Here is a 21076-nt window from a genome sequence, read left to right as displayed (position 1 = left end):
ATAATTGCTAAAATGCATCGGTACCAGGACTGGGAAAGAATTGTTATTGAAAATATGGAAAGATGTGTCATTTGAAACATGGAAGTCTGGCAATATCTGGTCTGAGAGAAACACGAGAGGATACAGGGAAAGATCCCACGAAGGGTTAACAGCAGCTGCAAAGAGCAGGATTATAAAATGCAGATTCTTTCTCCCAAGCAGGCTTAGCAAACACACAGGATTCTTGTATGAAGCTAAAAACAATGGCTCACACCTTCATTGAAAGTAACTATCTTAGTAAGCATCTGGAAAAGCATGGATGAGAGTTTCAGTTGAGCTACGTGATAAATGTAAACCTTTCAAGTTACAACCAAGTGGATTTTTAGCATTATGCTAAAAACAATGATTCACATCTTCATTGAAATTAACTATCTTAGCAAGCAGCTGAAAAGGAAAGGATGAGGTTCAGTTGAATTTGGTGACAATTCTAGGTGTGCAGTTCTGACGATATCAGGTAAATTAAAGAAAACTGGAGACTATCAGTCTACAAGAAACATAATTTAAAGCCAAAATCAAAGTCAAAATTATGAGCTGGGGACACAATTGAAAAATAAAACTATAGAAATGACAGGAATTAAAAGTAACACATCTTGAAACCAAAGCATTTTTGAATATCATAAAGGAACTTTGAACATCACAAAGGACAATGTAATCAGATCCGAGGGCAGACACCATGCCCAAAATGAATACTTAGCTGTATTAGAATGTTTAGATCAAAGATACTTTTTACAATCAAAGTGAAATAAGTTACTTTACAATAAGGTCATAAAAACATAATAACTGTTCGAAAGAGAATATAAACCCAGAGACCAGAGCAGGAACTACCAGAACTGGAACTCAGAGAGAAGGAGAGAAGGAACAAGAGAAGCAGAGTCAGCTTACAGCCAGCTCGGTCATGGGAAAGATAAGACATAGCAGCCGAGCTAAAACAGCTAGTACATCTAAGGAAGACTAGAATTTAAAGGGGAGGCAGAGTCAGCTCAGAGATAGCCAGCCCTCATAGCTCAGTACATGGGATCGACAAGCCATAGCAACTGAGCTCACCAGCGAATACAAATTTTAAAAAGAAGATTGATTGTCAAGTTGGGCCTGAAGGTCCCTTCAACCAACCAGGAGGATCCAGAAGCAAGATCTTTTTACCTTTATGTAAAGAAAGTGATTGCAGCTTTTAAAAGAAAAAATATAATAAAATAGCTTAATTTAACCTGAAACAGTGGTTATTCCTAAGTCTACTTTACTTACTTAGCAATGCGGGACCCAGGATCGATGCTACTAAGTGGTAAGTAGATGAAATCTTCGGTGAAGGTATGGTTTATACCAGGGGGTAACTTGAAAATATAGTTTGATCTGAATAGCACCCACCAAAGCCTGCATCGGAGTCGGGGAGTGAGAATCCCTGTTCACCATTTAGAATGTCGGCCCTTTTTGGTATAGGAGGAATTCTAAGAATAGTGGGGAGTTTTCAACAGCAGAATCCTGTGCTGGGCCAGGCAGTCCAAAAACTGCAGCTGGGAAGGTCACAAGATCCAGATCTATCAGGACCTGTCCAAGCGCCAGGCCGAATTTAACAAAGTGAAGACTGCGCAGACCAATAATGGTGTGAGATTTGGAATGCGTACCCAGCCAAGCTCTGGGTCACGCATCAAGGCAGGGAACACTTTTCCATGGTCCCTGCGGAAGCGGACAAGTTTGTCGCAGAGAACGGACTGGAGAAGCTGATGTGTTATCTGTGCTGGTCTAACATCGACTGCAACTGGATGCAGTAAAATGAGAAACAGGCTTCCCATAGAGGAGACGGTCCAACCCTGTTGTATTGAACCTGTTGATTGCTGTACGTAATCTGCTGTGGGTTGACACACTATTAACCTAACGGATAACCTCCTTCTGGCTTCACCAGACTAGCTCTCTATCACATGGTGATGATGTTTATTGGCTTTTGCACTGCGACTATCTCCCTAGCCGTGTCCTGCGAGAGGGAGAGCCTTAATGCTCTGTGGCCTTTATAGTGGTGGTGTCCTGTCTGGTGATTGGTTGTTCTGTCGTGTGTGTTCATTAGTTATCCTGTGTGTCAATCACTGCCTGTCTGCATCTCATGATATGCATGAGTGGATATTACGACAGAAGCGGCAGCAGGGGCAGCGGTTAAGAGCCCGCAGAATGAGACTCTTACAATGTAATGTTTTAACAAAAAAAAGTTATTTCCCTTTTACAGTCTGAATCCCCAGAGCGCAGGGGCCCGACCTCATTGGGGGGGGGGAGCAAAGATTCCCCATCAGGATAGTCGGCTGGAATATCAGGAGACTTAACGGTCTACTGAAAAGATCCAGAGTCTTCACCCACCTGAAAAGCCTGAGGGCTAACGTAATCTTCCTCCAAGAGACACACCCGAGGGAGAAGGGCTGGGTCGGACAGACCAATCATTCCTGCTCCAGGACGAAGGCCGGTGGTGGGTAGCCATTTTGCTAAATAAGAGGATGATGTTCACGGCGGCAAAGATGGTTATGGACCCAGGGAGACGGTATGTTATGGACAGCGGTGTCCTAGACGGGCCACCGGTAGTCCTCATTAACGTGTATGCGCCCAACTGGGTCGACACAGAGTTTATAAACTAGACCATGGCGGAAACCCCAACACAGATACGCACCAACTGATCATAGGGAGACTTTCACTGTTTACAGGACCCACAGACAGACAGGTGAAGACCAAAACTGGAAAGACCTCCAACATGGCGCAGATGGGGGTGGAGGACCCATGGTGATTCACCCACCCAGTGGAGAAGGAGTTCTCCTTCTCCCAAATACATAATATCTATTCACAGATTGACTTCTTTGTAGTGTGGAAATCGGTGCTTCGGGCTGGAATACTTTGCGGTCGTAATCTCCAACCACACACCACGTTACATGGATGCAAGCTTGGAGATGGCCCATTTCCAACGCTCCCAATGGAGGTTGGACATGGCCCTCTTGGCCCACAAGACTTTTTGCAAGAAAATATCACAGCCATTATGGGGCTGGTTTAGCACCGGGCTAAATCGCTGGCTTTGAAAGCAGACCAGGGCAGGCCAGCAGCACGGTTCAATTCCCGTACCAGCCTCCCCAAACAGGCGCCGGAATGTGGCGACTAGGGGCTTTTCACAGTAACTTCATTTGAAGCCTACTCGTGACAATAAGCGATTTTCATTTCATTTTTTCATTAGACGAATATATTACTAATAACGAGAACAGGGAGGTCTCACCTTCCACGTTCTGGGAGGCTCTGAAGGCTGTGATCAAGGGCGAGGTTATCGCTTATAAAGCACAAAGGGATATAGAAAGAAGAGAGGGCGACGTGGCAACAGCTAGTCGACACCATACCGAAAGTAGACCGGCAATACTCCAAGGCCCTGACCGTAGAATTCCTGGTGGAGACGTTGGACTTTGACCTGCTCTTCACGAGGAAAGCAGTGCACCAACTCTTGTATGAGCATGGAAACAAGGCTAGCTGCCTGCTGGCTCACCAGCTGAGAAAGCAGGCAGCCACAAGGGAAATAGACAGATCAATGACAGCGGAACCGGACAAGGTCAACAAAGCACAAGAGGCCTTCTACCAGGGGCTGTGCACCTCGGAGCCCCCAGTAGGGTACTCGGGGATGAAGCAGTTCCTTGATGGACTGGACATGCTAGTCGTGGGGGAGGGTAGAAAATGGGGTCTGGAAGCACCACTAGAACTGGGAGAAGTCATGGAGAGTATTAGCTCCATGTAGACAGGGAAGACGCCAGAACCAGACGGTTTCCTGGCAGACTTCTACAAAAGATTCGCGACAGCACTGGCCACGCACCTGCTGGAGGACTGGGTAACAGAGGATCAAACAGGGAGAGAACACCAGAGGTGATAGTCTCCCTGGATGCAGAAAAAGCCTTCGACGGAGTCAAATGGGAGTACTAGAGGTACCGGAGCAGTTCGGGCTAGGAACAGGGTTCACCATCTGGGTTAAACCCCTGTATTTCGCTCCCACACTGAGGGTATGGACAACTACCACCAGCTCTAAGTACTTCCAGCTGCATAGGGGCACAAGGCAGGGGTGCCCGTATCTTCACTGCTGTTCGCCCTAGCAATCAAACTATTCGTGCTTAGGGCGGCAAAGAATTGCTAAGAGATCTGGAGAGGAGACAGAGAGCACAGAGACTCGCTCTATGCGGATGACCTGCCCCTCTACATCTTGGACCCATGATGCAGCATGGCAGGAATCATGGCATGGCGCTCTTGAAAGAGGTTGGAACCTTCTTGAGCAAAAGTGAGATCTTCCCGGTGAACCCGCAGAGGGGAGGGGCAGAGCTGGTGGGGCTGTCATTTAAACAGGCCCATCACAAATTCCGTTACCTGGGGATCCAAATCGCTCATGAATGGCCAAGGATCCACAAGTGGAACCTGACCAGCCTGACGGAGGAAGTTAAGGAGGACCTGCAGAGATGGAATACACTGCCACTCTCCCTGGCGGGGACTCTCAGTGGCGGGGAGGATGCGGACAATGAAAATGAACGTACTGTCAAGGGTTCTCTTCCGGTTTAGATCCAGCCCCAACTACAACCCCATGGCCTTTTTCGACTCATTAGACAAACTGATGGCATTTGTATGAGGGTGGGGGGGGGGGGGGGGGGATTCCCATTCTCACCTAACAAGTATTCAATGAGCCCAGTGGTGGTAGCAACACTCAGGTAATGGAACCAACTGTGACAACATTTCGGGCTAACCAAGATGTCCGACAAAGTCCCCCATCTGCCACAACCACAGATTCAGACCGGCGACTATGGACACCACCTTCAAAAAGGTGGAGACAGGCCGGCTTGGGGGGGACGGGGACGCTGACGACTACCATGACAATCACTGCTGGAAGGCCTGCTGGATGCGCACATCTTGGGGAAAGGGAACTGTGGTGACATGTACGGGTGAGTGCTAAGGGAGGCCAACACCCAACTGGACGAGACAAGGGAGAAGTGGGAATAGGACCTGAGATTTGAAATAGGGTGGGGACTCTGGAGGGAAGCACTGCACAGGGTCAACTCCACCTCCACATGCGTAATGCAGTTCAAAAGTTGTACAGTGTCATAATATCCACTCATGTATATAATGAGGTGCAGACAGGCAGTGATTGACACATAGGGTGACCAGTAAGCATACAACAGTACAGCCAACCACCAGACAGGACACTACCACTATAAAGCCAGAGGGCACTAGGTTTCCCGCTCTCTCGGGACCCAGTCACTGAGACAGTCAGAGTCCACGAGCTAGCAAGTGCAAACACCATAGCTAGTAAGTCTGGTCAGGCTAGTAGCAGTCTCCAGTCAGATCAGTATAGTGCCGACCCACAGCTGAATATGTACAGCAGTTCTAGAGTTGAATAAAACAGTGTTGGATCTTTTCCAGTGTTAGATGTTTGTTTCTAACTTCCCTGCATCGAGTGCAGTCCACATCGAACCAACCTGCCTAACACATCGCACAGAGCCCATTTATCCAGAACCCAAATGAGCAGGTTCTTCCCGGAGGTGGAGGAAAGATGTGAACGGCGTCAAGGAGGCCCAGCCAATAACGCCCACATGTTCTGGTCTTGTCCCAGACTCGCTGTGTTCTGGAAAGCCTTCTGTTTGTTCGTATTTACTTTGCATACCAAACAATAAAAATCATTTAAAGTAATAAGTCAAAGAACAGGAGAGGGTAGCCACCACACAGCAAAGAAGGGGGAGTGGAGAGGGAGGCACGGAACCCAACCAGGCCCAACAAAGGAAGCATGAGAAACAGTGTCACACCAACATAACAGGGTAGAAGCACAGATGAGAGAAGGCGGCAAAATAAATGATCCAGTTTAGGGTGAAGCGGAGAGCAGGGAAGTAGCCAGAACCAAAAACATAATGGGAATCGAAAAACAGGAAATCGCAACCATCACTGTAAATAATTCAAGAACAACGACAATGTATGTATGTAAATAATTGAAACTGACTGACGTGTAAATATGTTTCTTTACCGTCGAGTCTCCTACTGTTTGTCCACGTTTATCCTTGTTTTGTAGACCACAAAAAACATTTTAAAAAGATCATGCTGACTCCTAGGATTAACATACTGGTTTATAATACCTCTGGTCTCAGAACCTGGAAGTACGGCTAGGAAGCATGGACAGTTTGACAGCTACCAACAAAAGACCCTCAACAACTTTCATCTTGCTGTTTGCACCATACTCCAGGCACATTATTGAAGGACAAAGAAAACCCAGATATTGCAGTCCTCTCAAAAAGTTCAAACGCTCCCGTTGATGTAGGCGCTCATCAGATAGGCACGGCTTGGGAATGCTGGTAGAATGGAAGATGGTCGCATACCTAACCATTTTCTGTGTGTACATTCCAGCCAGCTGAAATTGAAGTGCTGCTGAGCTACACTTTTCACTCACCCTACCACACCTGCCAATGAGTTATCGCCCGTGTTACACACGGTTCTGAAATTTTGCTTGCAATCATTTCAATAACGTACGGAAATGTGCAACCGATAAGTTTAAGCATGACGACCTATGAATAGAATGGCATTCCATTACTCAGAAGTGGAGTGCAAAGAGGTCTGGAGATATTTAGAATGTTCAAGTACTGCCAGAGCAGCAGATTAAAAATGTCAATCAAACCTAACTATACCATCAGAAAGAGCCTAGTGAGTTGTCAATGGGCAGTGAGATGTCACAGTGTGATTCTCTTAGCCCCCCATCCAGATTCTCCTCCTCACCTCCCCACCCAGGTTAATTTGGCAATTGTCTTAAATTATGTTAAGGACAAGGTGGTTTAGGCGTGAATTCCAAGCTCCTGGTTGGGGCTGAAGTCGACATCCTGGGAAATCAACCTTCCTGAATCATTGTATCTCCCCCCGCCAGGCGAGTACACTGCCAATTATTGAGTGACGGATGTACAGTTTATCGCAATCAGAGGAGGAACTTCAGCCATCTGAATTTCATTGGCTGTTCTTGGAGAACAGAGATTAATAGATGTGACAAGAGGGGTCAGGGGCGGTCTGGATGGGGTGGATAAGAAGAAACTGTCCCCAACGGCACACCAGGGTGGATACCAATTTTAAAAAGGTAATTGGCAAAAGACGCAGTAGTGCCGCAATGCAGCAAGTATTTAGAATCTGGAATTCTGGATGTGTGATGGAGACAGATTCAATTGAATTATTCCCCGAAGAGAGAAATTTGCAGGCGAGGGGTGGGTGGAGAAAGTGGGCGAGTAGGACTAGACAAGTTGAGGCTGCACAGATACGACAGGAAGAGTGGCCTTCTTCTGCACTGCAACCATCGCGATCAATTCAAAAGGAGGTTTTATACACACACTGTGAGAGTGCCCTGGTCTGTGTAAGCTCTCTTCATCGACAGTCATGCTGCAGAGGTAATTATAATGAATAACAGTTCTGAACAGTCATCAAGCAGACCACAACAACAAGAGACTCTAGCTGGTAATATTTCCTACCTTACAACAATGATGACACTTCAAAAAAATATATATTTTTGGTTGGTTGCAAACCACTTGTTAACCTGAAATCTAAGCCTTGGAATCAGTACGTTTAAAATGAAAGCCATCATCACTGTTTCTGATAACATATCCTTTGTTTTGATGCAGGCTATACATAGCCTGATGGGTGATTGAGTACACACACATTACTTAGGTCTGATATTGTTGAGCAAGAGGTTGGCCCACCTTTATTTCAGTCCATATTCATGAACAGTCTTTCATTGAGGTTAATTCGTTCAACACCAGGCATGTGAAATACTGAAAGTTTTGAGCGTGTCAGGAGATGCAAGGTGGTCACTGCAGATTAAGCTGTGAGGCCGACCAAATCTTAAGAGGTTCCAAACCTGTTCAGGGGATCAACCTCACCTGCTTGGACGATGCAGGTTAAAATTGGCATCAGTTATGAATTTGAGGCCTCTTCAAAAGCAACTTGCCGAGTATGGAAAGGTTTCTCCAATCAGAGCTGTTGAGGAGTTGATCGGACCAAATATAATTTCCAAGAGTTTCTGCATCTCCATCGTAGCAAGACAATGGTTTTGGTTTTAGCAAACAGTCTAAAGCACTTAATCTGCTGCTTTTTTAAACTTGCTTTTGTATATATAATGTTCTCAGAATGAATGTGGTTGGTTTAGCACGAGCATCACTTGTCTGTCAGCTTGGTGCTTTCCACCGACTGGATAGGTTAAAGGTGCACAATGGGAACCTCACATTGTCAGTGTTAAACTCAAGTGACATGAAGGTTAAATGATTAAATCTTGCTGAATGCTTTCCAATTACTTCATTATTTAAAAAAAGTTTATTCACGGCACACACGGTGCCTTGGTTAGCAGTTAACACCCATTTCCACATTGCCCAAGAAGGTGGCAGTGAGCTACCTGTTTAAACCGCTGGAGTCCATGATGTGAATGTTAGGGAACGAGTTTCAGTACTTTGACCCAGTGACAATGAAGGAGCAGTGATATTGTTCCAAGCCAAGATGACGTGTGACTTGGAAATTTGCAGGTGGTGATGTTCCCATGTTCCTGTTCCCCTTGATCTATTAGGTGGTAGAGCTCACAGTTTGGAAGATGCCAAAGAAACTTTAGGGAGTTGAGCAGTGCATTTCGCAGCCGTACAAATTGAACCAAACTGTGCCGGGGATATTTAAGAACACCTCAGTGTGCTTTTGCCGCCTTTTACATGAAGGTACGTCTTAATGGTGCAGTTCTGTAACAACTGCGCTGTCCTAACATTGTATTGTTTCCAGAGGTTGCTGCATTTTAAAATGCTAACTACCACTTCTGGATGATCCAAGGTAGCACAGTGGTTAGCACTTTTGGCTTCACAGCACCAGGGTCCCAAGTTCAATTCTCGGCTTGGGTCACTGTCTGTGCGTAGTCTGCACGTTCCCCCCGTGGGTTTCCTCCGGGTGTTCCGGTTTCCTCCCACAAGTCCCCAAAGATGTGCTGCTAGGTGAATTGGACATTCTGAATTCTCCCTCGGTTTTCCCGAACAGGCGCCGGAATATGGTGACGAGGGGCTTTTCACAGTAGCTTCATTGCGCTGCTAATGCAAGTCTACTTGTGACAATAAAGATCATTACTATTACTGCCTTAACTGTAGAATCAAAAGATTTACAACTCGCTACAAAAAACGCCAGTTCTTCAGGTAATCATTTGAGTCAGAAAGAATCATTGTGTTTCAGAATAATTATGCACTTATACAAGATTGCTCGTGTATATTACCCAGTAGATCATATTTTGAAACTAAGTGGCAGATCTGTTTATCATCCATCGCCATGCGTCATTAGACTGCAAGTGGCATGTATAAGATACATCAGACTGCGCAACGTTCCATTGACACCAAAAAACATCCAAAAGAACAACTTGCACTTCTCCAGCCTCCATAAATCTAGCAATACAAACGTGTTAAGAGGTGCATTTATGTAGCACCTTCACAGTCTTGGGGTGTTCCCAAAGCACTTAGCAAATAACAGTACGACTCACAAAGGGAGGGAGAGAAAAATGTGAGAATTACAAACCAGTTAGCCTGACAGCAGTAGCGGGGAAGATGCTCAGGTCTATTATAAAAGGCGTGATAACAACATTTAGAAAGCATCGACAGGATTGAAAGGTAAATCATGCTCAAAAAAAATCTACTGCAGTTTTTAAAGTATGGAACGAATAGGGTAATAAGGGAGAACCAGTGGATGTGGTGCATTTGGACTTTCAGATGGTTTTTGATAAGGTGCCTCATAAGAGGTTAGTGGGCACGTGGGATGGGGGTAATGGCTTGGATCGAGAATTGGTTGACGGACAGGAAATAGAGTGAAAATAAATGGGTCCTTTTCCGGGTGACAGGCAGTGACTAGTGTGGTACTGCAGGGATCAGTACTTGGGCCTCAGCTGTTCACAATATATATAAATTACCTGAATGAGGGAACTAAATGTAACATTTCCAAGTTTACTGACACACAAAACTGGGTGAAAGTGTGAGTTGTAAGGAGGCTTCAAGGTGATTTAGCCAAGTTGAGTGAGTGGGCAAAGACATGACAGATGCAGCACAATGTGTTAAATGTGAAATTATGCACTTTGTGAAAAAACAGAAAGGAAGAGAACAGAAAGGAAGAGTAATTTAAATATATTGGGAAGCGTGGATGTACAAAGGGATCTGGGTGTTCTTGTCCACCAATCAATGAATGTGGAGAGGCAAGAGCAGCAAGCAATTAGGACGGTAAATGTTATGATGGCCTTCATTGCAAGAGGATTTGAGTTCAAAGCAGGGGTGTCTTACTGCAGTTATGCAGGGCCTTGGTGAGACCACACCTGAAGCATTGTGTGCAGTTTTGGTCTCCCTATCGAAGCAAGGATATACTTGCCACAGAGGGAGTGCAGTGGGAGGTTCACTAGGCTGATACCAGGTTGGCAGGTCTGTCCTGTGAGGAAAGATTGGGTTGACTGGGTTTGTATTCACTGAAATTTAGCAGGGCAAGAGGAAGATCTGATTGAAACACATAAAATTCCAAAAGGGCTGGACAGGCTAGATGCAGGGAGGATATGTTCCTGGTTGGGAAATCTAGAACCAGGGGACACAGTCTCAGGATATGGAGTAGACCATTTAGGACTGAAATGAGGAAATATTTCTTCAGTCAGAAGGTGGTAAACCTGTGGAATTCTCCACCACAGAAGACTGTGGAGGCCAAGTCACTGAATGTGTTCAAGAACGAGATAAGATTTTAACGGCATCAAAGGGTTTGGGGAGAAAGAAGGAATATGGCATTGAGATAGGGGATCAGCCATGATCTTATTGAATGGCAGAGCAGGCTCGAAGGGCCAAATGGCCTAATCCTGCTACTAGTCTCGGTGTGTCTTCTGAAGTGTGCCGGCAGTAATGTAGGGACATGTGCCGGCAGATAGGCAGGTTTAAAGACGTAGAAGATTGGCTGACAAGGCACAGCGCAAGGCTGAGGAGCTTGGGAAGAGAATTCCAAAGAGCAGGCGGTACGATGAGGATGAAGACACTTCGAAATCACCAGTGCAGAAGAAGGATGGTCAATACACAAGGGTTAGAAGAGAGGAGGAGGTGGTGGAAATGGCAGAGATCGGGCAGAGTGGCGGGGCAAATCGTGGAGGCAAGAGCTTTGGGATCAATGCCCTTGGGGGACAGCGAGGCACTGGAGGTCAGCAAGGACAGAGGTAATGAGTGGCATGTACCTGCAATTCAATAAAGAAAGTTCTGGAGGAGCTGGACTTTGTTCAGTGTGGAGCTCAGTGGGGCAGGGGATCTAATGGGAATACTGATGAAGAGGCTGGAAGTGGCAAGGGCATGAGTGAAGGTTTCATCAGTGGAAGGAGTGAGAAGGAGCTTAAGGTGGCAGAATTCCAGAGATGGAAGCACACCAGCTGATTGGCTGGAACAGGGTGCTGAAACTCAGGATAAAATCTTAGGGACTTGGTGCCTGGCGCCACGGTGGGATAATTCCTGGTTTGGGAATAATTAGCCGGCCAATGGCTGCTCTTTATAAGATTCAACCAATTAAAAGGCCGCTTCGGAGATTCCTGTCCAATTAGGGAGAGTGGGCAGGATGAAACATTAGAAGCACGAATAAAGATCTGTATTTGAAGGGACAGCACTCTGCCATGTGGCTTGATCAGGGAGGCACAAACGAGGAGAAGGAATGGGAGGGAAATGGGGAGATTTTACCCCATTTCACAGGCAGATCCCCAGAAATGATGTCAGTAGCCAGACAAGCCTGGCTGGAGATCACCACAGAGGGGATGAGCAGTGTTAAGAAGTGGGGAAAATTACGATTAAAAAGCAAAGAAAAACAGGGAGTTGATTAGAGGTAGACATCAGACATCTGGAGAAACGTTGAGATGCAAATTGGCCTATCTGTGGAAAAGAAGTAGTTTACATATGTGACTGGAGAAACCAATGGGATTATAGAGGTGGTAACTTCAAAGTGGATAGAGAAGGAAATTGATGTGTACTTGCCAAAAGCTAATTCCACAGGGTGAGTAACAAAGGGGGAAAAAATAGCATAGCTGTAGAACACCAACTAAGGAAAAGGAACATGGGAACAGCAGCAGTTGCAGATATAGGCCAGAATTCTCCGTCCGTTCATGCCGGTGGGATTCCCGGGTTCCACTGCAGTGAATGGCATTTGGCTGAGCACCAAATTCTCTGTTCTCGCCAGCAGCATTGGCGGGGCAAACCCAGATCGGAGAATCTCAGCCATAGTTTCCTGAAAGCACCAGCTATTTTCGGATTTCTCTGAACCTGAAAACTATTTACCAGACATGACCATCTTAACCTGGTTGTGGTAATCATTTGCTGGAGTTAGCTCGTACAGAGTTACTTAATATTAGTTGTGGTTTGGAAAAAGGGGTGTCTCAGAGTTCAGGTAGTTGGGGACGATGGGATAGAGTCTTGCAAAATTCTGTGGATATAGTCATCAGTATATTTAAGTGCCAAAGGCCTTCTTGCAGCGTGTGTGTTTGTTTTTTTCTTCAAGCTAATAAATATTCTTTATTAATTGTTCACACAACTGGACTGTTCTTCACTGGGTTGTACATTGTTTATCACGTTGCACCAAAAAAACCACATACACTACAACAAACTGACCAGTGTTCCAATTTACATCAGCGTGGTTCATAACAGCAGCCAGAATGTGGTGAAGAGGACATTGTCACTGCTATATAGTGCAGCCATCACTCTCCCACCTCATTGGCAGTTTTCACCACAGGATACCTCTGAGGCACACAATGCTGCAGCTACACAGAACGCCTCCCCAGGTTCCACTTAACTCTCTATTTCCACACACAGCAGCAATGACTCAACCTCGTAGGTGGTGATCTAACATTGCCTATCCACAGATTTCCTCTCAAATCTGATTCCTCCTTATTGCGTAAAGACTGTACTCCACCTGGTCCTAACTCTCTAGCTTTGCGTATTGCAAGGGAAGATAGCCTACAACTCCTGGGAGAGACAGAGAAGCAAAGGGGTGAAGAGCTGCGTCCATGGGCATCGTGAAATCAGTGGAGCTGGTGGTCCTGGAAATAAGTAGGGAGGCAGCAGCCAGCACTGGACATTGTCAATGGAGAGCCGGATTGGCACAGAGACTGGGTGATAGCATTATATATCCCAATGGCATTGATCAGTCACTCGTACTGCATCAATTTATAATATTTAATGTATTAAATATGCAAAAAAACTGGGGAATGATGCTTCTGTGCAACACCAACTTCAGTCAGAGATATTGTAGAGGCAGCGACAGATGAGGCAATGCAGTCCTCAGGAGTAGCATCACTCTTTAAAGGTAGCAGAGTGGTTCATATGCAGCCTCAACCAGTGCAGATACACTCACCTCACTGGGCCACCCGTCACAAAGAGAAAGGGTGTCAACACAAGGTGAGGAACACTGCACATGTGAGAAGGAGCTGGAGACAGAGATAGCCATGGTTGAGTCCCCATTGGAGGCCCTCCAGCAGTGCTCAACTCAACACAATGCTCAGGGGTCATACTGTGGAGCAGCAAGGGAAACATATGAACATTTGTCAGAGTTTCTAGAGCTTGTGGACATCCTTTACACTGAATATGGAGGCAACCATCTCTGCCATGATATCGGAGACATTTGAGCATATGGCCATCCACATGGAGAGTCATACAACACAGACCAATGAGTGGATGCAGGCACACTACAATTCAGTTGTATAGATTTGGGTGGCACAGTGGTTATCGCTGCTACCTCACAGCGCTAGGGACATTCCAACCTTGAATTGCATGTGGAGTTTGTACACTTTCCTCCGGGTGTTCTGGTTTCCTCCCACCGTCTAAAGATGTGCAGGTTAGGTGGATTGGCCATGATCAATATGCAGGGTTATGGAGATAGGGCACGAGAGTGGGCACAGGGTGGTTTTTTGGATGATCGCTGCAGACTCGATGGACCAAATGGCCTCCTCCCGCACTGTAGGAGTTCTATGCAATTACTGCAACATGGCTCTCCTTTGTAATTTAGTATGAAAGTACTGTTGTTTATCATCACAGCAAATGAACATATTTATAACAAAATCATCAGGTCCAGGATACTGTATTTTTTGTGCAGTACAAACAAAAGATGCAAAAGTAAAGAATGCTCCAAACACAATCCACAATGTACTACTGGTAGAATCCACAATGTACTACTAATAGAATTCCACGGAATTTTGCTGTACAGGGCTCCACCACCCCACAGTGCCAAAAAAAACCTCAAGTTCCAAAGGGCAGCTGGTGATAAAATCGATCAGCCATGATTATAATGAATGGGGCTCGAAGAGCTGAATGGCCTCCTCCTGCACCTGTTTTCTATGTTTCTAAAATGAGAGGTGGTCAAGAGGCTAGAAGTTGAGTGCAGATATTGGAGGATAATTTGTAAGGCTAGAAGAAATTAAAGATAAGGAGGGACAAGGCAGTGATGAAAATTTAAAACAGGGATGAAATATTTTTGTTTTACAGAGAGAGATTCATAGATTCCAAGAATGCCGTGTCATGGCCAGTATGGCCACGTCACATTCTGACCTACAACCTAATTTTATATTTTAAAGATTGGATTAAAAGGCTGGAAAAGATAGCCGCCAAGGGTCACCTGACTTCTTTTGTGGATGAGAACCCACTTGCCGATCTCAAGGGGTAACAAAAAAAATCCGCATTCTTCCCTGAAACCAATCAAAAAGAGTATTATCTGATTCGAATTGGAAAAATACTTTGAAGTTGGGAGAAGCCATATGAAGACAGTCATATTGCGTTTTCTCTGTTCAAGGATCAGCTAGGTGCCGTTTGCAGTTACCTCCACCAAAGGCCAGCCTGTGAACCAGACGTGAAACAAGGCGTCCGTCAGACATCAGGCAGCCAGAGTACACAACCTGTTCCAGTTAGAGATCATCTGACACCCAACCTCTTACGAATCAAACAAGAAAACATCCAGTACCAGAGCTCGTAAAACAGAGACTGAATAACTGTCATATGTAAAAAGTGCATGATCTTAATCTATACCCAATCTACATGCAAGTGTTTGTCTAAGAATGAGCGTGTCGAATGTTGCATTTAATTTGAGGCAAGTGCGAAAAAATAGCCCTCTTTTCAGAACTCACAAAAGTTTGCTGAACAATTTATTTGGAACGCACACCTCAACGGTATGAAGACGCACAATTAGAATCATAGAATCTCTACAATGCAGAAGGAGGCCACTTGGCCCATCAAGTCTGCACCAACCCTCCAAAAGAGCACTCCACCTCAGGTCCACTTCCCCATCAACCCCACCCCTGTAACTACACCTGCACTAAGGGGAAATTTAGCATGGCCAATCCATCTAACAGGCACATCTTTGGATTGTGGGAGGAAACTGGAGCACCCGGAGGAAACCCACACAGACAGGGGGAGAATGTGCAAATTTCACACAGACAGTCACCCAAAGCCAGAATTGAGCACAGGGTCCTTGCCACAGTAAGACAGCAGAGCCAACCACTATGCCACCTATTTCCACATGAAACACTGATCACAGGCAGCGCGAGAGCATCTAGATTCTGTCTTAGACAATAAGTGCAGACTCCTGCAGTAACACATTTTTAAAAATGAATTTACAGGGTGTGGGTGTAGCTAGTTAGGCCAGCATCTCTTGTCCATCCCTAGTTGCGCTTAAGAAGGTGGGGGTGAGTTGCCTTCTTGAAACGCTGTAGTCCCAGAGGTGTAGGTACACCCACTGTGCTGTCAGGCAGGGAATTCCAGGATTTCCCGCCAGCGACAGTGAAGGAACAGCGATATATTTCCAAGTTAGGGTAATGAGTGACTTGGAAGGGAATCTCCAGGTGGTGAAGTTCCCAGATATCTACTCCTCTTTTCCTTCTAATGTTAGTGGTCATGGGTTTGGAAGGTGCGATCTAAGGAACCTTACTGCAGTGCATCTTGTAGATGGTACACATGGCTGTCACTGTTTGTCAGTGGTGGAGGGTTTGAATGTTTATGGAAGGGGGAGCAATCAAGCGAGTTGCTTTGTCTGGGAAGGTGTCGAGCTTAAGTGTTGTTGGAGCTGCACTCACCCAGGGATATGGAGAGTATTCCATTACACTCCTAACTTGTGCATTGTAGCTAGGGGTGTCAGGAGGTGAGTTATTCGCCATAGGATTCCTAGCCTTTGACCTGCCCTGGTAGCCACAGTATAAATATGGTTAGTCCAGTTCGGTTTCTGACCAATGAAAACCCACAGGATGTTGATTGTGGGGGATTCAGTGATGGTAATACCATTGAATGTCATGGAGCGATGGTCAGATCCTCTCTTGTAGGAGGTAGTCATTGCCTGGCACTTGTGTGGTGTGAATGTAATATGCCACTTGTCAGCCCAAGCCTGGATATTGTCCAGGTATTACTATATTTGGACATGGACTGCTTCATTATCTGAGATATGGACTGCTTCATTATCTGAGGAGTTGCAAATGGTGCTGAACATTGAGCAGTCATCATCCCCAAACATCCCCACTTCTGACCTTATGATGAAGCAGCTGAAGATAGTTGGGCCTAGGGCTATGAAAAGAAACATTGCATAATATAACAGTTAACTTAGTTTATCAAGCAAGTGTTTGATAAGTTTGATCAAAGACTTCTGCTATTGAAATGAAAATCACTTATTGTCATGAGTAGGCTTCAAATGAAGTTACTGTGAAAAGCCCCTAGTCGCCACATTCCGGCGCCTGTTCGGGGAGGCTGTTACGGGAATCGAACCGTGCTGCTGGCCTGCTTGGTCTGCTTTCAAAGCCAGCGATTTAGCCCTGTGTTAAACAACCCCTGACACATTTGTTAAGTTTAAGTTTGACTTATGGTTTTCAAATGCTTTTGTTGCTCACCAAAAAACAAACAATCCTATACATGTGCAGGTTAGCTAAAAGTATTCAACCACAAAATGTTTTTTTTTGTATGGGGGGGGGGGGGAAAGAGAGAAAATAGACAGGAACGAGAGGGTGGAGCAGAGTAAAAGACATGGAAGGAAACACCAATGTGGAGCCCAGAGAGAGCCCGACACGGGGACGAAAGGGCTCAATGCAAAGCCACAAGCATAAGACAAACATCAAGCAAACCACCTGCAAGTAAGAGCTAAGAAGAAGACCTGGAAACAGCAGAAAAGGGGAAGTAGGGATGAAAATTGTCACCGTCTCATCTATTTCTTGTACAGTGTAAAAATGCAAACTTTGATTTAAAAATATTTTTTCAAAAAGAAAAACCTTCAAAGCTCATGTAGAAAGTCGAAAATCAAGATCATTCCAAATCCGATATCTGGTCCACACTAAATTCAGGAGAGAGGGGACACAACGCAATGTCAGGAGTGGGGGGTGGGGGGGTGGCAATGCCCGGGGAGGGGGGGTGGCAATGTCCAGGGAGGGGGGGTGGCAATGTCCAGGGAGGGGGGGGGGCAATGTCCAGGGAGGGGGGGTGGCAATGTCCAGGGAGGGGGGGTGGCAATGTCCAGGGAGGGGGGGTGGCAATGTCCAGGGAGGGGGGGGTGGCAATGTCCAGGGAGGGGGGGTGGCAATGTCCAGGGAGGGGGGGTGGCAATGTCCAGGGAGGGGGGGTGGCAATGTCCAGGGAGGGGGGGTGGCAATGTCCAGGGAGGGGGGGTGGCAATGTCCAGGGAGGGGGGTGGCAATGTCCAGGGAGGGGGGGGTGGCAATGTCCAGGGAGGGGGGGTGGCAATGTCCAGGGAGGGGGGGGGGGGGGGTGGCAATGTCCAGGGAGGGGGGGGGGTGGCAATGTCCAGGGAGGGGGGGTGGCAATGTCCAGGGAGGGGGGGTGGCAATGTCCAGGGAGGGGGGGTGGCAATGTCCAGCGAGGGGGGGTGGCAATGTCCAGCGAGGGGGGGTGGCAATGTCCAGCGAGGGGGGGTGGCAATGTCCAGCGAGGGGGGTGGCAATGCCCAGCGAGGGGGGTGGCAATGCCCAGCGAGGGGGGTGGCAATGCCCAGCGAGGGGGGTGGCAATGCCCAGTGAGGGGGGTGGCAATGCCCAGCGAGGGGGGTGGCAATGCCCAGCGAGGGGGGTGGCAATGCCCAGCGAGGGGGGTGGCAATGCCCAGCGAGGGGGGTGGCAATGCCCAGCGAGGGGGTGGCAATGCCCAGCGAGGGGGTGGCAATGCCCAGCGAGGGGGGTGGCAATGCCCAGCGAGGGGGGTGGCAATGCCCAGCGAAGGGGGTGGCAATGCCCAGCGAGGGGGGTGGCAATGCCCAGCGAGGGGGGTGGCAATGCCCAGCGAGGGGGGTGGCAATGCCCAGCGAGGGGGGGGGACTGAAATACTTTGCATCGCCCGGGGGCAAGCCATTGAAGCAGGTGAGGCTCTATTACTCTAGGACACCCATCAGGCAGCTGCCAAAATGTTGCTCATACTCACTGTCGGGAATAGACAAAAAAACATGAACACTTGAGGTTTTCGGGGTTACCGAAAAGCGGGCCGTCATTAAAAAAAGGGGGGAGGCTTAAAACTATATCTAAAACTTACATAGATATATAATCAAGTAATTATCAGTCACGGTAATGAAACCCCACAAAACCAGCGAAGCAGGTGGCGCAAAAAACTTAGCAAACTGCTCAGTTGCGCAACATTAAAACTGCAACTCGGGTGCTGCTGGCGTCAGGGCTGCAGTTTACCGGGGTCGGAAGAACTGGAATTGCAATCTTCCAAATTAACGGAGCGCGGTTTTCTCAGCGGGAGGAGCTTTTTGATCGCCTCCAAAAATGGATCAATTGCATCGATAAGCCCAAATCTGCAGGAGTGTCACCAAAGGGCGAGCTGGGTTGGATTGGTTGGCGAGTTTGAGTAAAATATACACACACACGAAGTGGGGAAAACTGTCCTCCTGCTCGAAATGCGATGGTCGCTCACACAGTCCTCTCACTAAAAAAAAAACCCCAAGTAGATGAGTGTACGAGACCAACACCGAAAGAAGTGGATCTTCACTCCTCCCGACTGAATCTCAATCACCTCACGCCCGCCAATTAACCGACCCTTCAGAGAACACGCCAGGCTTACGAGTAAAATTGTCCAGCGCTTGCTCTCTGGCCAAAAGAAAAACAAAGTTACGCAACGCCTTTGAAGAAAAAACAATCCAGACCCCCGCAGAAAATCCATCGGCAACAAAACTCATTTCGATGAATTGTTTCTTTTTAAGTGCAGAGTCCCTCACATTTCCAGCAGAATAATCTTCAAGGCACACTGACTAGAGAAATAAAATCAGACTACCATGCACACGGTTAACCCCACCCCTCAAACCACAGAGAGAAAGATGTAAGTGAGGGGAGGTCACTCACCTCCCGTAGGACAGCCACCTTGGTGCCATCTTGAGGGAAGATTCGAACGACACCCTGGAGACGGTTCCACTCTCCCGGCTTGTTGCCTCCACAGTTAGGCGTGTCTCTCAGCTCAACATTCCCCCCTCCTCTCCCCAGTGCCACCTCTCGGGCTGGGGATGAAGGCAGAGAGAGAGAGAGAGAGAGGAGAACCGTGTCCTCTTACTGGGCTGCCTGCGAGCTGTGTGATATCAGAGGGAGGGAGGCCTCACAGAGATTGAGTGAATCGCAAGAGCGAACAGATATGCATTGCTTGTTCCAAGAAATGACCTTTTACAGAACTGCCATGCAGTGAAGAAAAAAAAAGTAGAAAAATGCAGTCCTCGTGATTGAAATGGAAGTTTGACAATCTCCTTCCCCCCCCCCCCCCCCCCCTAACCACTCCACCCCCAAACAACCATTGAAATGACTTAAGCTCTACTCATAAAGGTTCCCTTGTTTTATCGCCACCAAATTGTCCTCATATCTCGTCCGTTTCTGTCAAATTCAAAAGGTGAGGGTTTAAGCTCCACTCCAGGCCTTAAACACACCCTTTCCACCGCCTCCATGTACCCCAGCCGTGACTTCAGTAGCTCTCCTAAGGCCGGGCATCTGTTGCTCTTCCAGTGCAAAGGGTTGTCCTCAACCCCTGACGAACGATGCAGACTGGCCTTCCAAAGTCCAGGGCTACTTGCTGAGGGATACACTGAGGCTGAGGTGGGTGTGCCATGGTAGCACAAACGAGGGAAAGTCATTGCCGAAGGCCATTCGGTCGTCAGGTGTAGGTGCGCCAGCTCAGGCATGGGCCAAATATTGACTCTGTTGCTTTATATTTGCTTACGGGTTTTGGCCTCAATGATGGGATCTCCGCTTCACCGACAACTTTTGTTGGGCTCCTGGTTTTGCCCATTGGAACCTGCCTGTAGTTATCTGCAGGGGTTAACATCTGTAAGTGAGTGCTATATAACCACTAGATGTCAGCACCAGATATATTTATATAAGCTACACACAGAGAGCGTTCCCAACTCTTTGTATCAGGAGTGACTGGTGAACAGAATGTTAGAGATATAGCTTAGTGAGCAGGTGCAGTTAAATATTATATATACTTAATCGTATTTATCTAATCTTCAGTTATAGCTGTAGAAGAGTGAACAAATTCATAGTTAATTTATAATTGTTACTCAATAAACAGTATTTGCTTTATTTGAAGACTTCGAGTATTACTGAACATCAAACATACGACCATTCTGGCAGTAAGCAAATGAGTAACAAGATATTACTAAACATAATATAACACTGCTGACATACTGTTGGTCTTTAAACAACTCGGGCATGGATTTAGCATGTCTGTTAAAGGTGTTGGCCTCCTTCTACCTAGGCGTCTTTGAGTAGTTATCTTATTTCTTCCAGATTGCTCGGAGGGAGCATCTTGTTTGGCAGAGTTGTCTTCTACTTTCTTTCATTCAACAAGTGGTTTCATGTCAGCCTTGAGGTATGGATTGGAGTGACAATAAGGAACGGTTTGGCTCTTCCTTTGTCTCTCGGCATTTTGTTCCCTTGAGCATCTGGATTCCGCTATGTGGGGTATGAAAGAACTCCTGCACTGAATAAAGACAAATTCTCAAATGTTTCCTGTTTCTTGGAGTTTCCACCTCCAAGATAGATATCTGTGACTTTTTCAGGACTCGGCTTCACTCT

General features: G+C 46.8%; 1 protein-coding gene across 4 annotated transcripts in view; it reads right to left on the bottom strand.

Moving 5' to 3' along the window:
• The window catches only part of LOC119979618 (N-acetyllactosaminide alpha-1,3-galactosyltransferase-like), an 88203-nt gene extending 68159 nt beyond the window's left edge, over window positions 1-20044 (bottom strand). The window contains exon 1 of one of the 4 annotated variants that reach the window (XM_038822111.1): window positions 19930-20044. Coding sequence is in view for 3 of the 4 variants with exons in the window: in XM_038822112.1 (XP_038678040.1) it covers window positions 19361-19389 (29 nt within the window). In the remaining variant the exon portion in view is untranslated. Of the gene's footprint in view, window positions 1-19360; window positions 19701-19929 lie in introns of those variants that run through there. The other 3 variants (XM_038822112.1, XM_038822110.1, XM_038822109.1) reach the window with 3 other exon arrangements.
• Between the last annotated feature and the right edge of the window lie 1032 nt (window positions 20045-21076).

Source organism: Scyliorhinus canicula, chromosome 16, assembly GCF_902713615.1.
Source record: "Scyliorhinus canicula chromosome 16, sScyCan1.1, whole genome shotgun sequence".
NCBI lineage: Eukaryota > Metazoa > Chordata > Chondrichthyes > Carcharhiniformes > Scyliorhinidae > Scyliorhinus > Scyliorhinus canicula.
The sequence above is the reverse complement of the archived record's forward strand: the minus strand, read 5'-3'. Positions and strand labels throughout refer to the sequence as shown.